Source organism: Chrysochloris asiatica, unplaced genomic scaffold (genome assembly GCF_000296735.1).
Source record: "Chrysochloris asiatica unplaced genomic scaffold, ChrAsi1.0 scaffold00006, whole genome shotgun sequence".
NCBI classification, from domain to species: domain Eukaryota; kingdom Metazoa; phylum Chordata; class Mammalia; order Afrosoricida; family Chrysochloridae; genus Chrysochloris; species Chrysochloris asiatica.
The window spans coordinates 35,104,672-35,121,246 of NW_006408524.1; the positions used below are offsets into that span (position 1 = coordinate 35,104,672).

The 16,575-nt window shown below is 37.7% G+C and overlaps 1 protein-coding gene across 2 annotated transcripts in view; it reads right to left on the reverse strand.

Annotated features, from left to right (window-relative positions):
* The window catches only part of HDAC9 (histone deacetylase 9), a 717,483-nt gene that overhangs the window by 73,419 nt on the left and 627,489 nt on the right, over positions 1-16,575 (reverse strand). For both annotated transcript variants that reach the window (XM_006832232.1, XM_006832231.1), the window contains one exon: positions 12,050-12,183. In XM_006832232.1, the coding sequence (XP_006832295.1) occupies positions 12,050-12,183 (134 nt within the window). The remainder of the gene's footprint in view (positions 1-12,049; positions 12,184-16,575) is intronic.

The window sequence follows — 16,575 nt, forward strand, 5'->3', positions numbered from 1 at the left end:
AGTTGGAACCAACTCAACGGCACATAACAACCACAACAGCAACATATATAACCTAGTGTGGTGCTGTAGGAAAAACCACTGGGCCACAAGGTCAGCTAGAAATGCAAGGTTGGCAGGTGAAACCCATCAGCCGCACCTTGGAAACCATAGCAACGATTGCTATGAGTGGAACCCAAATCAATGACACTTAACAGCAATAGCAACAATAACAATGTCCAACCTAACTGGGGATGGATAAGAGTAACATCACAACAGCAGTAAAGACATAGCTTTGAACAACAGGAATGATGTAAATCTAAAAGAGTTCTTATAAGATAATCAGGAAGATGAAAAAAAGTGGCATTCAGCTCACATGAAATACTTCAAGAATTCCTCAAAAAGAGTGACTAGTGGACTAGAATCTGAAATTATTACTGTGGTTATTATAGTATTAATTGAATATTACTTTGGTTTTCTATTAGTTGAAATTTATCCAAATTTGTCATGGCTTGAGAAAATGTTGGTTACATTTTCATAAAATATCAGCCAGTGTACAAAATGGAGAGGACAATAAATAAATGCTCTTATTCCTTATCAGGAGTCCTGGTGTGGTGCTGTGGGTTAATGCGCCAGACTGCAAAGCCATTTGAACTGCAAGGTCGGTAGTTCAAGCTCACCAGCTGCTCCTTGGAAACCCTATACAGGGTCGCTATGGGTTGGAACCAACTCAACAGCACTTAACAATTCCTTATCTAACCCAAATAGTATCCAGAGTACTAAACTATGAAAAATGTGGACTTAATGACATAGTTAAGCATCTACAACAAGAGTGAGCTGTAAATCTCTACAGGTACAGAAAGCCTCATCTTTCTCCCATAGAACCACTATCCATGAAGTTAGTAGCTCAATGAGTAAACCCATTGTGCAACCATGACCCCTAAAAAATGAGATGAGACCATGGAAATATGATACAAGGGACTCTAATGAGGGGATTCATTGGTTTTGTCATTCTGCCTAGGTTTAAAAGGAGACATCTCAGAAGTAAAAACAGACAATCCCAGAATCATCAAGAAAGAAGAGCCACGAGCAGAGAATGTTCTTTGGATCCCAAGATCCCTATTCAGAGAAGCAGTGGCAGAGGTGGAAACAGCAGAGACTTGGAGAGACAGAGCACCAGGCTTCCTGGTCATCAGTATGAGTACAACTGTGCGCCTTTGCGCAGGAAGCTGGCTTGAGGAATTGAGTGTCCTTTGACCATTCATCAGCAGAGCTATAGGAGCTTGTAACGTTTTCTGGAGAAGGGTAGAGGCCAAGGACCAAAGAGAGGCATGTCTCTGAGAAGAGGCATTCCTGACTAGAGAACTGCTGTATCCTGAATTGTTTCAAATCCTGAATTGCACCCTGTTCACATCCCTAATAAACCCCATAATTGTAAGTGTTGTATGTGAGTTCTGTGTGGCCACTGCAACTGATTTTTGAGCCCAATAGAGAGGTAGAGAGAGACTTGTGAGAAATGGTTGATGTCACGATGGGTAAAGAAGGTTGAAGGATGTCTGTCCTCTGCCTCATGGGAATCAGCTTCAGGCAGATATGGAGTTTGATTCTCCTTCCCCCTGTGAAGCCAGAGGAGGTCAGATGTGGACTCCACATAATTTTTGCACCAATAACCATACATTGTTGTTGTAGCAGCAGCTGCTGCTTTTGTTTGAAGCAAAACGTGGTACTCATTTGTTTAATATTTCCATATTTTTCACAGAAATTGTAATTCTTTATGATTTTTCCATTCTACTGATACAGCCTAATTTTCTACTTTTAGTTCACTCAAAGTAGACTTTTTTTTTATCCTACTAAAAATAAGCACAAACACTCAAAACAAAGTCATCCACAAGTCCAAGGAGTCTTGATGTCTTTATCCATGTATTTCATATTATAAGATGTTGTGGATTGAATTGTTGCCTCCCCCCCCCCACCACCAACACACACATACACACAATATATATACTGAAATCCTGACACCCTGTATTTGTGGTTGAGACTCAGTTTGGAAATAGAATTTCTCTTTTCTTATGTTAATAACAGTCACAGCCTAATTAATTCCTCATGATAAAAGAGCAGAACAGACACAGAGGGAAATGAAGACAAATGAGCTGTAAACCCAGGGACAGTAAAGATTGCTAGAAGCTACTGGAAGCTGAAATAGATAAGAAAGGACCTCCCCTAGAGACATGCCCTGAATTTGAGCTTCAAGCCTTCTGAACTGTGAGAAAATTGGTTTCTGTTCTGTAGAGCCACTACTTGTTGTATTTGTGTTATGGCAGCACTAAATAACTTATTCATTGCCAATGCCTTTTTTTATATAACATAAAGGCTACTGCAGAGTCCTGGTGTGGGGCTGTGGATTAATGTACCAGACTGTAAAGCTGTTTCAACTTCAAGGTCAGTGGTTCAAGCTCACCAGCTGCACCTTGGAAACCCTATACAAGGTCACTATGGTTCAGAACCGACTCGATGCACTTAACAACAACAACAAAGGCGACTACACACATGTACTTCACTAGATGGAATACATCTGTGGAAAGAGATGATGGGAAAGCTCCGTATCATCAGTGAAAAATAGTCCAGAGGTCAACTGTGGAATTGTTCATATGCAAGTTCAGGCAGAAGCTGAAGAAAATTAAAACAAGTCCACCAGAGCCAAAAGATGACCTTGAATATATCCTACCTGAATTTAGAAACAATCTCAAAAACAAATTTGATACATTGGCACTAATGACTGCATGGGATGACATCAAGAACATCATGGAGGAAGAAAGCAAAAGGACATTAAGACGACAGGAACGGAAGAAAAGAAAACAATGGATGTCAAAAGAAACTCCAAAACTTGATCTCCAACAGAGAGGTGATAAAACTAGTGGAATAAATAAGGAAGTAAAAGAGTTGAACAGAAAATTTCAAAGGGCAATAAAGTATTGTAAGGAAATTTGCAAAGACTTGGAGTTAGGAAACCAAAAGGGAAGAATACAGTCAGCATTTCTCAAGCCAATGGTACTGAAGGAAGAAGTCCAAGGTACAATGAAGGCATTAGCCAAAAACGAGGCTTCAGGAGCTGATTGAATTGAACTCTTTCAATAAGCTGATGCAGCACTGGAAGGCAGTCACTCATCAATTCCAAGAAATTTGGAAGACATCTACCTGGCCAACTGATTAGAAGAGATTCAAATTTGTGCCTATTCCAAGGAGAGTTGACCTAACAGAATGTGGAGATCATTGAGCAATATTACCAACACCACATGCAAATAAAATTTTATTGACGATCATTCCAAAACAACTACAACATTACATTGACAGGGAACGTCCAGAAACTCAAGCTGAATTCAGAAGAGGACGTGAAACTAGGGATATGATTGTTAGATGGATCTGTGCTTTATTTACTATGCAAAGGCTTTCCACTGTGTGGATCATGACAAACTATGTATGACATTGAAAAGATTGGGTATTCTAGAATACTTAATTGTGCTTGTGAGTAACCTGTACACAGATGAAGAGGCAGTCCTTCAATTGAAAAGGGGATACAGAATGGTTTAAAATCGGTAAAAGCAGGTGCCAGGGTTGTATTCTTTCCCCATACTTACTCAATTTTTATGCTGAAAAAATAATCTGAGAATCTGGATTATATGAAGAATTATAAGACTTCAGAATTGAAGTAAGACTCATTAACAACCTGTGATATGCAGATGATACAACCATACTGGCTGAAAGCAAAGGGACTTAAAATACTTTCTGTTGAAGTTCAAAGACCACGGCTTTAAGTATGGATTACACCTCAATGTAAAGAAAACAAAAATCCTTACCACTGGACCAATTAAAAACATCATGGTAAATGGAGAAAAGACTGAAGCTGTCAAAGAGTTAATTTTGCTTGGATCTACAATCAACACAAATGCATCAGCCAGAAAATCAAATGACCTATTTTACTTTGTAAATCTACTTCACAAGACCTCTTTAAAGTGTTCTAGAGCAAAGATATTAATTTGAAGACTAAGGTGCACCTGACCCTAGTCATGTTATTTTCAATAGTGTCATATGCATATGGTAGGTGGACAATTAATAAAGAAGACTGTAAAAGAATTGATACATTTGGATTATGCTGTTGATGAAGAATATAAAATATGTCATGGACTACCAGAAGAACAAACAAATCTATGTTGAAAGAAGTACAACCAGAATACTCCTTAGAGCAAGGATGGAGAGACTTCAACTCTCATACTTTGGACATATTATCAGAAGGGATCAGTCTGTGGAGAAGGATATTTTGCTTGGTAAAGTGGAGGGTGAGGGAAAAACAGGAAGTCCCTAACTAGAGGGATTGGCACATTGACATAGAAATGGGCTCAAGTGTAACAAGTTATGATGATCGTGCCAGACACGGCAGTGTTACATTCTGTTGTGCCTAGGGTCACTGTGAGTTGAAGTGAGCCCATGGCACGTAACAGCCACAACAATTAACCAGGAAACAAGGTAAATCTTTTGCTTTGATTTTAACTTGTCATAATTTCACTTCTTATTCGAAAGTAAAATGTCACTTCCTTTATTAAAATATTTCCCCACTGCTAAAGTGCTGTGGGATAATGCTCTGGACTGTAAGGTTGGTGGTTCAAACTCAGCAGTCACTCCTTACAAACCCTATACAGGGTCACTATGAGTTACCCTCTGAAATAACTAAAGGTAAGTAATGCAGAACAATCTGCCTAATGAAGTTTTGAATTAACCAGAAAACTACGTCCTTTAGCATTTGTTAAAGCAGATAAGCAAAACAAAACAAATCCCAAATCATATTGGTTCTCGGAGTACATGCTTCTCATAAGCCTTTGTCAAATATAAAAATGGAACATCACTGGCCACATATACACTGGAAAGAATCTTCAAATAATATTTTTCCAAAATATCTGTGGTCTCTTTAGATATCCATACATTCTCTTTCTGAATGTGGAGAGTCTTCAAAGACTAAGAGAAGACCATGGAAAAATATTATTTTGACATTTCATATATTTCTCCTGCATTTGGTTCTCCTTTCCTCTACTCATGAATTGCAACTATTTGGAAGCTTGTAAGCTTTCCCAGATTCACACAAATTCCCCAGTGGAGTAAACCTCAGCCATACACAATCTAAAGGATAAAAAAGATGGCAAAATGACTTTCCCATTCACAATCTAGTACAAACAAACCCCTGATGAGCAACTTGGACAACAACATTTCAAGACCTCACCTCAGGGGTGGTTGTCAACACTTCTCAAATCAATTCAAGAGACTTCTTTCAGCAGCTTTAGAGCAAAAAAGTCATTTTAGAAAGATTATCAACAAACACAATCACTAAGTTTAGCCACTGCTTCCGAAATCCAAGTCAAATGAAAGCAGCTGAGCCTACTCAACATGTGGTAACAGAGTTATTACAAAGAAAAGATGAGAAAAAGGAGAAGAGGGAGAGAGAGAGGGGGGGGGGAGAGAAAGATGGAGGGAGGGATGGAGGGAAGAAGGGAAGCAAGCAAGAAAGAGCAAGAGAAAGAACGCCAAACCCTAAGGGGATTATGGGAGATCAGCAACAAAACAAGATATTTGCTCCAAACTCAAGTACTGAACCAGAGATTGTATTATCATCGCCACAGTTTCCAAATCTATGGAAATTCATTTTTTCCCCTAACAAGCTTAAAACTGTCTTATTCTGTTTTTACAGGTGGTCTTTTAATGGCCAGATTTCAACTCACTATCCAAGAATCTTACTACTGCATATCTTTTTCTTGCTTTTACCTGCCTGAAGATTTTCAATGTTTTCATTGTAAATTCCATAGGAATGCCAAGCTTTTCTCACCTTTTGGGAAATTTTTCTTTCTGAAGATACAACCCATGGTGCTTCTAATTGGCTTAGCATACAGTAGGCAGATTTATCCTTAAAACAACTGTGACATTGTTTGCCAACTAACACAAATACAGATTACCAAATTCAGATTCTATGTGAATCTCACAGATGTTTCAATTACTAATTTTAAAAACTATTGGCTACTCACTTAAGGATCCCTGGTATCTTTCCAAGTAAGCTAATGATTCTTCCCATTTAGATAGGCACTTTAAATCGTGCAAACCTCAAGCTAGTGTGACTAGTTGCTTCAGTGATGAAGTACAAGAATATTCATCATGCACTGATTGTAATGATAAATCTAAGCTCTGAACTTTGCCAAGAATAAGAAAAAAATGGACTTCTGGTATGTCTTCAAAATCAGTTGCCTCTAGGAATTTCCTGTACCATGCTCAAATTAGCTTTAATCCAATAGTATATTATTTTGAATGACCCTGTGCATAGTTCTTAAAAGCACAGTCAAGAGATGTTTTGCTAACTAGATCACATTCATGATAAAAAAAGAAATACTTAAAAAGAAGAAAATGTCTGTTTGGGGTACAGCACACAGATAACTTACTTTTTTAAAAATCAAGTTTTTTTGTTGCCCATCTTTCTCTCTACACTGAGGTATAGAGCCAAAAGTTCCTGCTGATTTTACATTTCCTTTTGGTTATGTAATACATATTATTCTACTGATAATAAGCCATATGAAGCAGCATTTTGCAGTATTGACATGGCTTGGCCAAGAACAACAAGAAAAAGAAATAACATTCAAAAAAATCAGCAAAATGTTTATGAATTCTAATCCTCTGCACATGAATAAATACATCTGACAAAGTGCAGAGACCCTCAGAAAGGCCCGTCTTGACCTACCTAATTTGAGTTCAGTTGCGTGCTCAATGTTGAGAAGCCCAAGTAGGTCCTGCCAATATTTTCAGCTCAAACTTTACAACATTTTGCTATTTGTAAAAGTGAAATCCTAGATAATAAGTTATAATTGCCCTATTAATCACTTGAAAAGTGAGCTTGGAAGGAAGTTGGGATTTGAAATTGTAATAATAACGTATCTCAAAGACGTCCTTTTTCATTTTCTTACCTAGAATTTACCAGGTAAAACTAGAGAGAAACTGTTTGTGTGCATTTTTTTTTAGTGATGAAGTAGATGTAATATGATTTTTTCTAAAGGAATGAAATTTAAAACTTCAATGTAGCTATGCTGTTAGTTATGATGACCTTTAAACTGAAAAATACAAAGAATCAGGCCTTGGACTATAAATTATATTGTCAACGAAAGTGAGGAGAACTCTGTTTCTTGAGTTGTTTCAAGTATTACATTTTCATTTCCATAAAAAATGAATTATAATGTACAACACACTTGCATTTTTATTCCATTTTTCATTAAAAAATGATTCTTTCTCTTAACTTTGTTCTTCAGTATGCTGACACACCAAAATTTACCTTTAAAAATTTTGTATACTAAACCCATTTGTTACCCTTAAAGTAATTTGTGAGAATTCTAAATTATTGTTTAAACCCTAAGAGGTCTCAATGGGAAAAAACAAAAACAGAATATATAGATAGATGATTTAAATCCCACTTGTTTTAGTTCCTGGTGAACGAACAACTTTTAGGTTTTACTTATGCAATTGTAGATAGTCAACTAACCGAGACAAGATGGAATTTATGGAATTCAAATAACTAAATCAGTTTTATTGTAAGCCACCCAGATATTTAAAATTGATTAAATAGTCAAAATAGCTAAATCTAATATTTTCATTTTCCGTTTTCACTTACTGCTTACTTCTAGCACCTCACATAAGCATCTCTATGGTTAGCCAGTTGAGAGTTTTATATCCTCCTCTGTTTTAGGCCTGGTCTTTCTAAAAGTGTAAGAAAAGACACAGGTTTCAAGCTTTCATTCAGGAGATGCTCTCCTATTGTCACTAACTGCTCTATAAAAGTTGTATGCTTGGTTTCTAGGAATAGCACAAACAATTAAGTGACAATATATCTCCCCAACGAAGGGTATGCAAGGAAAACACAAAAATACTCACTTTGTTTTTAGTTCACTTGGATAAAATTAAAAAAAAACAAAAAACATGCAACTCCATACAAATCACTGGAATCTGTTCTGAGATATAGTCATCTTTTAAAGAAAAAGACCACAAGTGAAATTACTCCATTCTTATTAGAAATCCTTCCTTGGAAGAATATAGTTAGGCCAAATGCAGATATTACAAGAGCATAAAGACAGATTCTCATTTGAACGAGTATGCTCTAAAAGAGCCAGTGAAATCCATAATTTCCTTCCACACAGTTGGAAAAGTAGTTGGCTTTTCGCAAACGGGTAACATTTCTTTCTGGGCAGGTCAGTCATCCATGGAGCCACAATCCACAACCTTCTGTGATTTTCTGCACATCTGGCATAGCCTTTATAATGCAAATATCAAAACCAGTCTTGTTTCCCTAAAATGTTTCTATTTGTTGTTGTTATTAGGTGCTAGTAAGTTGATTCTGACTCATAGCAAGTTCATGATGTGACAGAGTAGAACTTTTGACTTATAATCTTTTACACAAGCATACTGCCAGGTCATTCGCCCTCAGAGCTGCTGGATAGTTTTGAACTGCCAACCTTTCAGTTAGTTGTCAACTGCTTAACCGCTATTAGCTCATTAAAATGTTTCTATATTTAAAATCAATCAGATAATTTAGGAATACTGACTACACACACACCAAAACAAAACCAACAAACCAACAAAAAATCTGGTCTACAGAGAAGTCCTTAATTTATCTGAGTAAACTAAAAATACAAAATGGAAATATGTATTTTAAGACATTTATTCAGTATCATGATCAGACTATTACATTTAGCAATCAACAGCATGGCTGTGGGGAAAAAATCTACATTAAAACCCTTTTTGGAATGCTTTCTACCTTCCACAGAACAGAAACTAAAATACCCTGTTATACAATTAGTCACAAATACAGTCTTCAAGTTTTGGGGTTGTTTTTTTTTTGCCCATACACAGGAATATTGTCTAAAACATGTCTTCTTTGTGGCAGCTAGGCCCTGCCACCACTGTGCTTGGCTGAGTTAGCAAATCTGTTGTAACCTGTAGCTTCCCTGTCACTTATCTGGCTCTCCTCTCCTGCTAAGCTTTGTTTCCTGGTAATCATTAAAACCTTCTTCCTCTCCCATAGCTACTGCTACTGCTTGAACCGCCATAGCCACCTTGGTTTCGTGGTTTGGTAAAATATTGACCTCCACCACCATTAGGGCCAGAGCTTCTGCCTCCAAAATTTCCTCCCTTCATAGCTCCAAAATTTGAAGGTTGATTGTTGTAATTGCCCAAATCATTATAGCTTCCACCGCCTACAAAATTGCTTCCATTGTTACCAAATCCATTATAACTATCCCCACTGCCTCCATATCCACCACCACAGCTGCCACCAAAGCCACCTCATCCACAGAAGTTTCCTCCATGACCAAAGGTGTCATTCCTACCAAAATCACCTCCACGGCCACCACTGGTTCTGGGAATTGATGGAATAAAATTTAAATACTTCCACAAACTGAGGAAGCACTGTAAGTACTCATTCAACAATACCAAGAAATTTGGAAGAGAGCTACCTGGCCAACTGATTGGAAGAGATCCATATTTGTTGTCATATATATATATTTGCACTCCTACATTGTTTCAAATAAACCAAAATTCTGCTTAACATTATTTTAGAGAAATATCAAAAAGGCTCTAAGACTTTAGAAAATGTTAACTACTTTGAATTAGGTCGTCTCTGAATCAGAAACCAGTTAGATCCTTGGAGTATTGTGCTGTCCAAAATTAAACAGAATGAAGTACTTAAGCAATATTTGAGTTTCAATAAATATGGCAAAATAATAATTTTGAAACATGATAAATTTATAAGATAATGATGACAGTAAATGCTATGTGTTCAATGTACAGAAGAAAAAGTACTTTTTAACATAAATATGAGAAAGACATGAGTTACTGTTAAAAATTCATTATGAGTGATGCATTTTTAAATGATTGTGCAGATGTTTATTTATCAGAAAAGACATACTGCAAGTTCACAATATGAAGGAAAAATATATGCAATATTCTTAATATTACTATATGTTGTTGTTATTATTAAGTGCTATCAAGTCAATTCTGACTCAAACCCTGTAGAGGGTTTCTGAGAAGAGGTTGATGAATTTTAACCACTGACTTTGAGGATCAAACTGACCTTTCCATCCAGTGCATTATCCCACAGTGCTACACCAGGAATCCAACAATACTATGTAGTCATTAGAAAATTAAATGAACCAATGATATGTAAATATTTTTGTACAAACTTTTAAATATTTGCTGAAATGTAATGAAACCATCCAACAGCTTATCATGATCTGGAAGTGAACTTCATAGTGATTTTAACTAAGGTTGGCAGAATGGTCAGAAACAGTTGCTGCAATTTAGTTATATGATGTGGGGGGAAAAATGACCTCTAGCCATTTAGATTCAAGTTCAATTTTTAGGTTTAATGCATTCTGGCTCTTTAACTTTGGATGGATTTCTCAGTCTCTTTCAGAGTCATTATAACATCTGTAAGTTTGAACCACAAGATTGGCAATTCAAACTCATCAGCTGCTCTTTAAAAATCCTACACAGGGTTTTTATGAGTTGGAACTGACTTGACAGCACTTAACAATGATAAGATGGGAGCAGTATCTATCTCTTGGCCTTGAGAGTCTTTAAATGAAGATAGAAAAATAATTTTACCAATTTTTGTTAAATGTCCCTTTTCCCCTCTATTATCATAATTCTGATGTGGTGCTATGGACCACACATTCGCTGGACTGTAATGCCTATTTGAACTGCAAGGGCGGTGGTTCAAGTTCACCAGCCACTCCTTAGGAACCCAATACAGGGTTGTTAAAGGTCAGAACTGACTTGGTGGCACTTAACAACAATAGCAATCACAATCCTATAGGAAATATCAAGAAAAATCATTTGAGTTCTAGCTTATTCAGTGTTTCAGCACTCAGTGATTGATTCAGAAGACAAAACATTCCTCTTTCCAAGGGTTACCTTTATTCATTTTTTTTAGTTTTGTCAATAATCTGATTGAGGGTCATGTTGTGTGAATTTTTTAACTGGACAAAAGTCATAGCATATAAACTAGAACATGTGCAGGGGAAGGTAGAAGCCCCATTGAATACTTTTCCTATTGTCTAGATGGATCTGGTGAAAGGAGATGGTGATAGGATTCATTTGATTCAAAAGTTAGTAATTGTTATCATACCTAATTGTGATTGTCACAACTGTAAAGGTAGAAGTTATATAACAAAAAGTGGGAGTAGTTCATCTAACATTCCAGACGCAGAGGACCCTAGGTCTATCAAGAGAGAAGAGCATTAGCGGAATGTGGGACCAAAACCAGATAAGCAGAGACACCAGAGATAGAGACAGAGGTGATGTCATGCAGAGATAGAGTATCGGAGGAACCTAGATTCATGGAAAGAGAAAGGCTGTATGCTGGCAGCCAGGAGGCTGACTTGCAGAATGTGATCTTCGGTTGTTTAAATGATTATATATTCCTGAGTGGTTTTCTTTTGTGTGTGTGTGTGTGTGTGTGTGTGTGTGTGCTTTTGTATTTCAATAAAAGGGGAGGGGGTTGTTCTTGATAAAAGAAACAATCTATGATGGTTTGTGGGAGAGGGGGAAATGCTTCATGAGCTAGCAAGTAGATAGCCATTGACATGGATGACAGGCAGGCAATATACAATCAGAGGGTGGTTGGCAGAGGAAAGATGGGGGTGGTGGAAGACACAGGGAGGAATGCAATGGTTAGAGTAAATAGAGGTAAATGTTTTTAATTGTTGGTGCACGGAGGGGATTGCAACAATGTACTGAAGCAAAGTATATGATTTGTTGAATGTAAAACTGATGATTTTCTCTATAAACCACTCAATTCACAATAAAGAGTTTATTAAAAAAAAAAAAAAACTTTAGAACAGGTCAATGTTTCATAATTAAACTTTGCATTATTTTACAAATTTTGTTTTATGAGCATTTTTTTTTAAGACATTAAACTATGTATGTCTACATTCCTGGTTCTTTACTCCTCTACCTTTTGTTTTGTTTTATTTTGCTTTTGTATTTTGAGGTTGTTTACCTCGTTTCCTAGAAGAGCATTTACACAGGCTTCTGACGCATCGCAGATGGCTGTGAGATCATGTCCTCCTTCTAATGCCAGCACCACGTGTCCATCAGCCAGGGTCATCAATTGCTTCGTCAAATGACCAAAGCCTAACAGAAATACAAGATGAAAATTTCAAAGTGTTAAATCAAGATAAAGTGGTTTCTGGAATCTAATATTCATTTAGCATTAAGTCTTTGCATGTCCTTTCTTAGCACTTTCCATGTGCTCATTGACTATAATAACACTGTTAATTCTTATTATTGTCTACATTTACATGTGAGAAAACCCAAAGCCCAAGATCCAACAGCTAAGAATTACCATAAACAAGATTTGCATCAACGTCTGGCTCTTTACTAGTACGTACATTGCATCCACAACATGATTTCTATGCATCTAGATGAAAATTTTTAATTTTATGTAGTCAGTGCTATTAAGAACAATTATGGTATTTGTCTGTAATGTATTTCCTATTTCCACCATCTGCCTTTACTTTATCATAGGAGGAAAATCTCTATATCACATCAAATTAATTGACTTACATTGAATTTTTTTGTTCATTTTTTTTTATTTTTGCAAGTATATATGCAGCAGAACATTTTACATCTTAACAATCTTCATATGCATAATTCAGTGACATAAATTCTGTTCATATATATTCTACTACACCCACTGAGGAAGCTTAGTGTCCCCTAACCATTAAATTCTCCTTTCCTCTCATGCATGCCTGTCCTTGGTAACCACTAATAAATTTTGGTGTTGGGCTCTACAATAAGCACTGGACTGGATGGCTAATGGCACAGTTGGTGGCTCAAATCCAAAAGGCTCTCCTAAAAAACCCTATGCAGGGTCACTATGAGTCAGAACAAACTCAATGGCACTTAATAACAACAAATACACTCAACTATTCCAGATATTTCTTATAAATGAGACCGTGTGATATTTGTCCTTTTGTGACTGACTTATTTCATTCAATTTAATGTTTCAAGGTTCATCGATGCTGTAGCATGTAACAGGACTTCATTATTCTTTTGTTGTTGTTATGTGCCATGGAGTTGGTTCCAACTCATAGTGACCCTGTACAGGGTTTCTGAGGCTGTAAATCTCTACGGGAGCAGAAAGCCTCATCTTTCTCCCCTGGAACAGCTGGTAGTTCCGAACTGCTGACCATGTGGCTCACAGCCCTATTCGTAACCACTTGTGTGGATCATGACAAGCTATGGACAACATTGCGAAGTATGAGTATTCCAGAACACTTCATTGTACTTCTGAGAAATCTGTACCTGGACCAAGAAGCAGTTATTAGAACAGAGCATGGGAACACTGAATGTTTTAAAATTGGGAAAGATATGCAACAAGGTTGTGTTCTTTCACCATACTTATTCAGCCTGTATGCTGAGCAAATAATATGAGAAGCTGGGTTCTGTGAAGAAAAATGTGGCGTCAGGATTGGAGGAAGACTCATTAACAACCTGTGATATGCAGACGATACAACTTTGCTTGCTGAAAGTGAAGAGGACTTGAAACATTTACTGATGAAGATAAAAGAACACAGCCTTCGGTATGGATTGCATCTCAATGTAAAGAAAACAAAAATCATCACCACTGGACCAATAAACAACATTCTTATCAACGGAGAAAAGATTGAAGTTGTCAAGGACTTCATTTTTTTTTTGGATCAACTATCAACATTCGCGGAAGCAGCAGTAAAGAGATCAGATGACGTATTGCATTAGGCAAATCTGCTGCACAGGAACTTTTTAAAGTGTTGAAGAGCAAAGATGTCACCTTGAGGACTAAGGTGCGCCTGCCCCAAGCCATGGTATTTTCAATAACCTCATATGAATGCGAAAGCTGGACAGTGAATAAGGAAGATTGTAGAAGAATTGATGTCTTTGAGTTGTAGTGTTGGAGGATAATACTAAAAGTATCATGGGCTGCCAAAAGAACCAATAGTGTCATGGACTGCCAAAAGAACCAATAGATCTGTTTTGGAAGAAGTGCAGCCAGAGCGTTCCTTGGAGGCCAAGATGGCTAAACTTGGTCTCTCATACTTTGGACATATTGTCCGGAGGGAACAGTCGCTGGAGAAGGATGTCATGCTGGGTAAGATGGAGGGTCAGAGAAAAAGAGGAAGACTCCCAATGAGATGGATCGGCCAGCTGGCATCATTGATGGTGTCAAGTGTGGCAGCGGTAGTGAGGTTGGCCCAGGATCGGGCAGTGTTTCGTTCTGTTGTACATGGGGTCGCTATGAGTCGGTTCCGACTCGATGGCACCTGACAACAACAACAACGCTACCATTATTCTTTATGACTGTGCAATATTTCATTTTATGTATTTTGTTTATCCATTCATCTGTTGGTGCACATTTAATCTATTTCTACTTTTCAGCTATTTTGAATTGTGCTACAATGAACATTCATGTATAAATATTTCTGTCTTGCTTTTATTTATTCTGGATATATACCTAGGAGTAGAATTGGTGGATCACATGGTTACCAATCATATGGTAGCTGATAGGTGAAAAAAATTACAATTGGGCTTCAAGAAGGTTTTGGAAAATTTTCATTATCTTTTAATTCTATTTTTACATTAACTTTTTGAAACTCCCTCATATAGGAGTTCTGGTGTAGCACTGTAGGGTAAAGCACTGGCCCGCAAGGTCAGTTTGAAGCACAAGGTCAGCTGTTGAAACCCACCAGCTGATTTTCAGAAACTCTATAGAGGGTAGCTATGAGTTATAAATGACTCAATGGCACTTACCAACAGCAACAACAACATTAGATAAGGGAGTGTGGTAGCTCAGTAGGATAAGCACTGGACTGCAAAACACAAGGTAGGCAGATTGTGCCCACCAGCTGCTCCAGTGGCAGAGAGATATGACTTTCAGCTCCCACAAAGATTTACAACCTTGGAAACCCTATACAGGGTCACTATGAACAGAGTCACTAGGAGTCAGAACCAATTTCAACAACTAATATATATATATATAGCGCTGTGGGTTAATGCACCAGACTGCAAAGCCATCTGAACTGCAAGGTCGGCGGTTCAAGCTGACCAGCTGCTCCTTGGAAAATCCTATACAGGGTCACTATGGGTCAGAATCTACTTGACAGCACTTAAGAACAACAACAAAACATATATATACAACCTATGTTTGTGTGTGTGCTAAGTACCATAGAGTCGGTTGTGACTTGTAGAGACCTTTATAGGATTCCAAAGAAGCAGTGGTGGTTTGAACTGCCGACCTTGTGGTTTGCAGTTCAGTGCTGATCTTACAGTGCCACACCAAGAATCTCTCTCTCTCTTTACGTATATAAAAATATATATACATATATATGTTGTCGTTGTTAAGCACCGTAGAGTCGGTTCTGACTCAGAGCGACCCTGTATGTGGTTTCTGAGAAGCGGCTGGTGAGTTTGAACCACTGACCTTGCGGTTCAAACTGACTTTTCAGTGAAGTTTTTATCCAATAGTTCCACACCAGGAGTCCATATACAGAGTCCTGTATATGTGGCACTGTAGGATAGGGTAGGTTTGATCTGCAAGGTCAATTCAAACTCACCAGCCACTCCTTGGAAAGCCTATGTAGAGTTGCTATGAGTTACAACCAACTCCATGGCATTTAACAACAAGTATATACATTTACTATATATATATATATATGTTCTTTTAAAGGGAATCCTGGGACAAGAAATGTGATTTCAACACCAAAAAAAAAAAAAAAATCAAGCTGCTTTCTAATGAATACTCCTACCAGTAAAAATAAAATCAGTTTTATGAGGGAGAAAAAAAGTCCCCCAAAGCACGAGCTTTTCTTTACACTTCATAAGTTGCTGTTAGTTAGAAGCTGTTTTTTAATTTAGAAACTCACTTACCTTTATTTCCTGTACATGTGGGGCAGTGAAGCCACCTTGAAGCAGGATTCTGGTGTCGGTTGTGTTGATTCCATAGCCAGCCCTGCGGGCATCACTCACCAACATTACATGCCGCAGCATTGGAGTGAGAAAGACTATCTGCCAAATGGAGGCCACACCAGAAGTTGCCTGAGACAAAAATCATAGATGTGAAGACTTCAGATTTCTTCAGGGTAGGAAATCCCAGATCCCTTGTGAACATGTTTCTTTTTTTTAAAATGTTTTATTGTGAATTATGTGATAGTTTACCTGGGAGAACATTAATTTTACATTCATCCTATTGTATATCGTTTTATTGCCATGGTTACAATCCCCTTCATGCATCATCAACCAACCAAAGGGTATACACTACAAGCCTGCCCCATGGTCGTCAGCACACAGCCCCTCTCCCTCTCTGTGTTTAAAGTCCCCAACTGTTCCATCTCCACGTCATTGTCTCTGTCTCCATCTCAGGCATCTTTTGGATGCCTTCTTACTTCTCTGGGTAGGGTCCCGCTCTCCGCTCTTCTCCCTTGATGATCCAAGGGACCTCCACTCCTAGACTGAAAAGTTAATCACTCCCCTCCTTGCTACAAAACATCT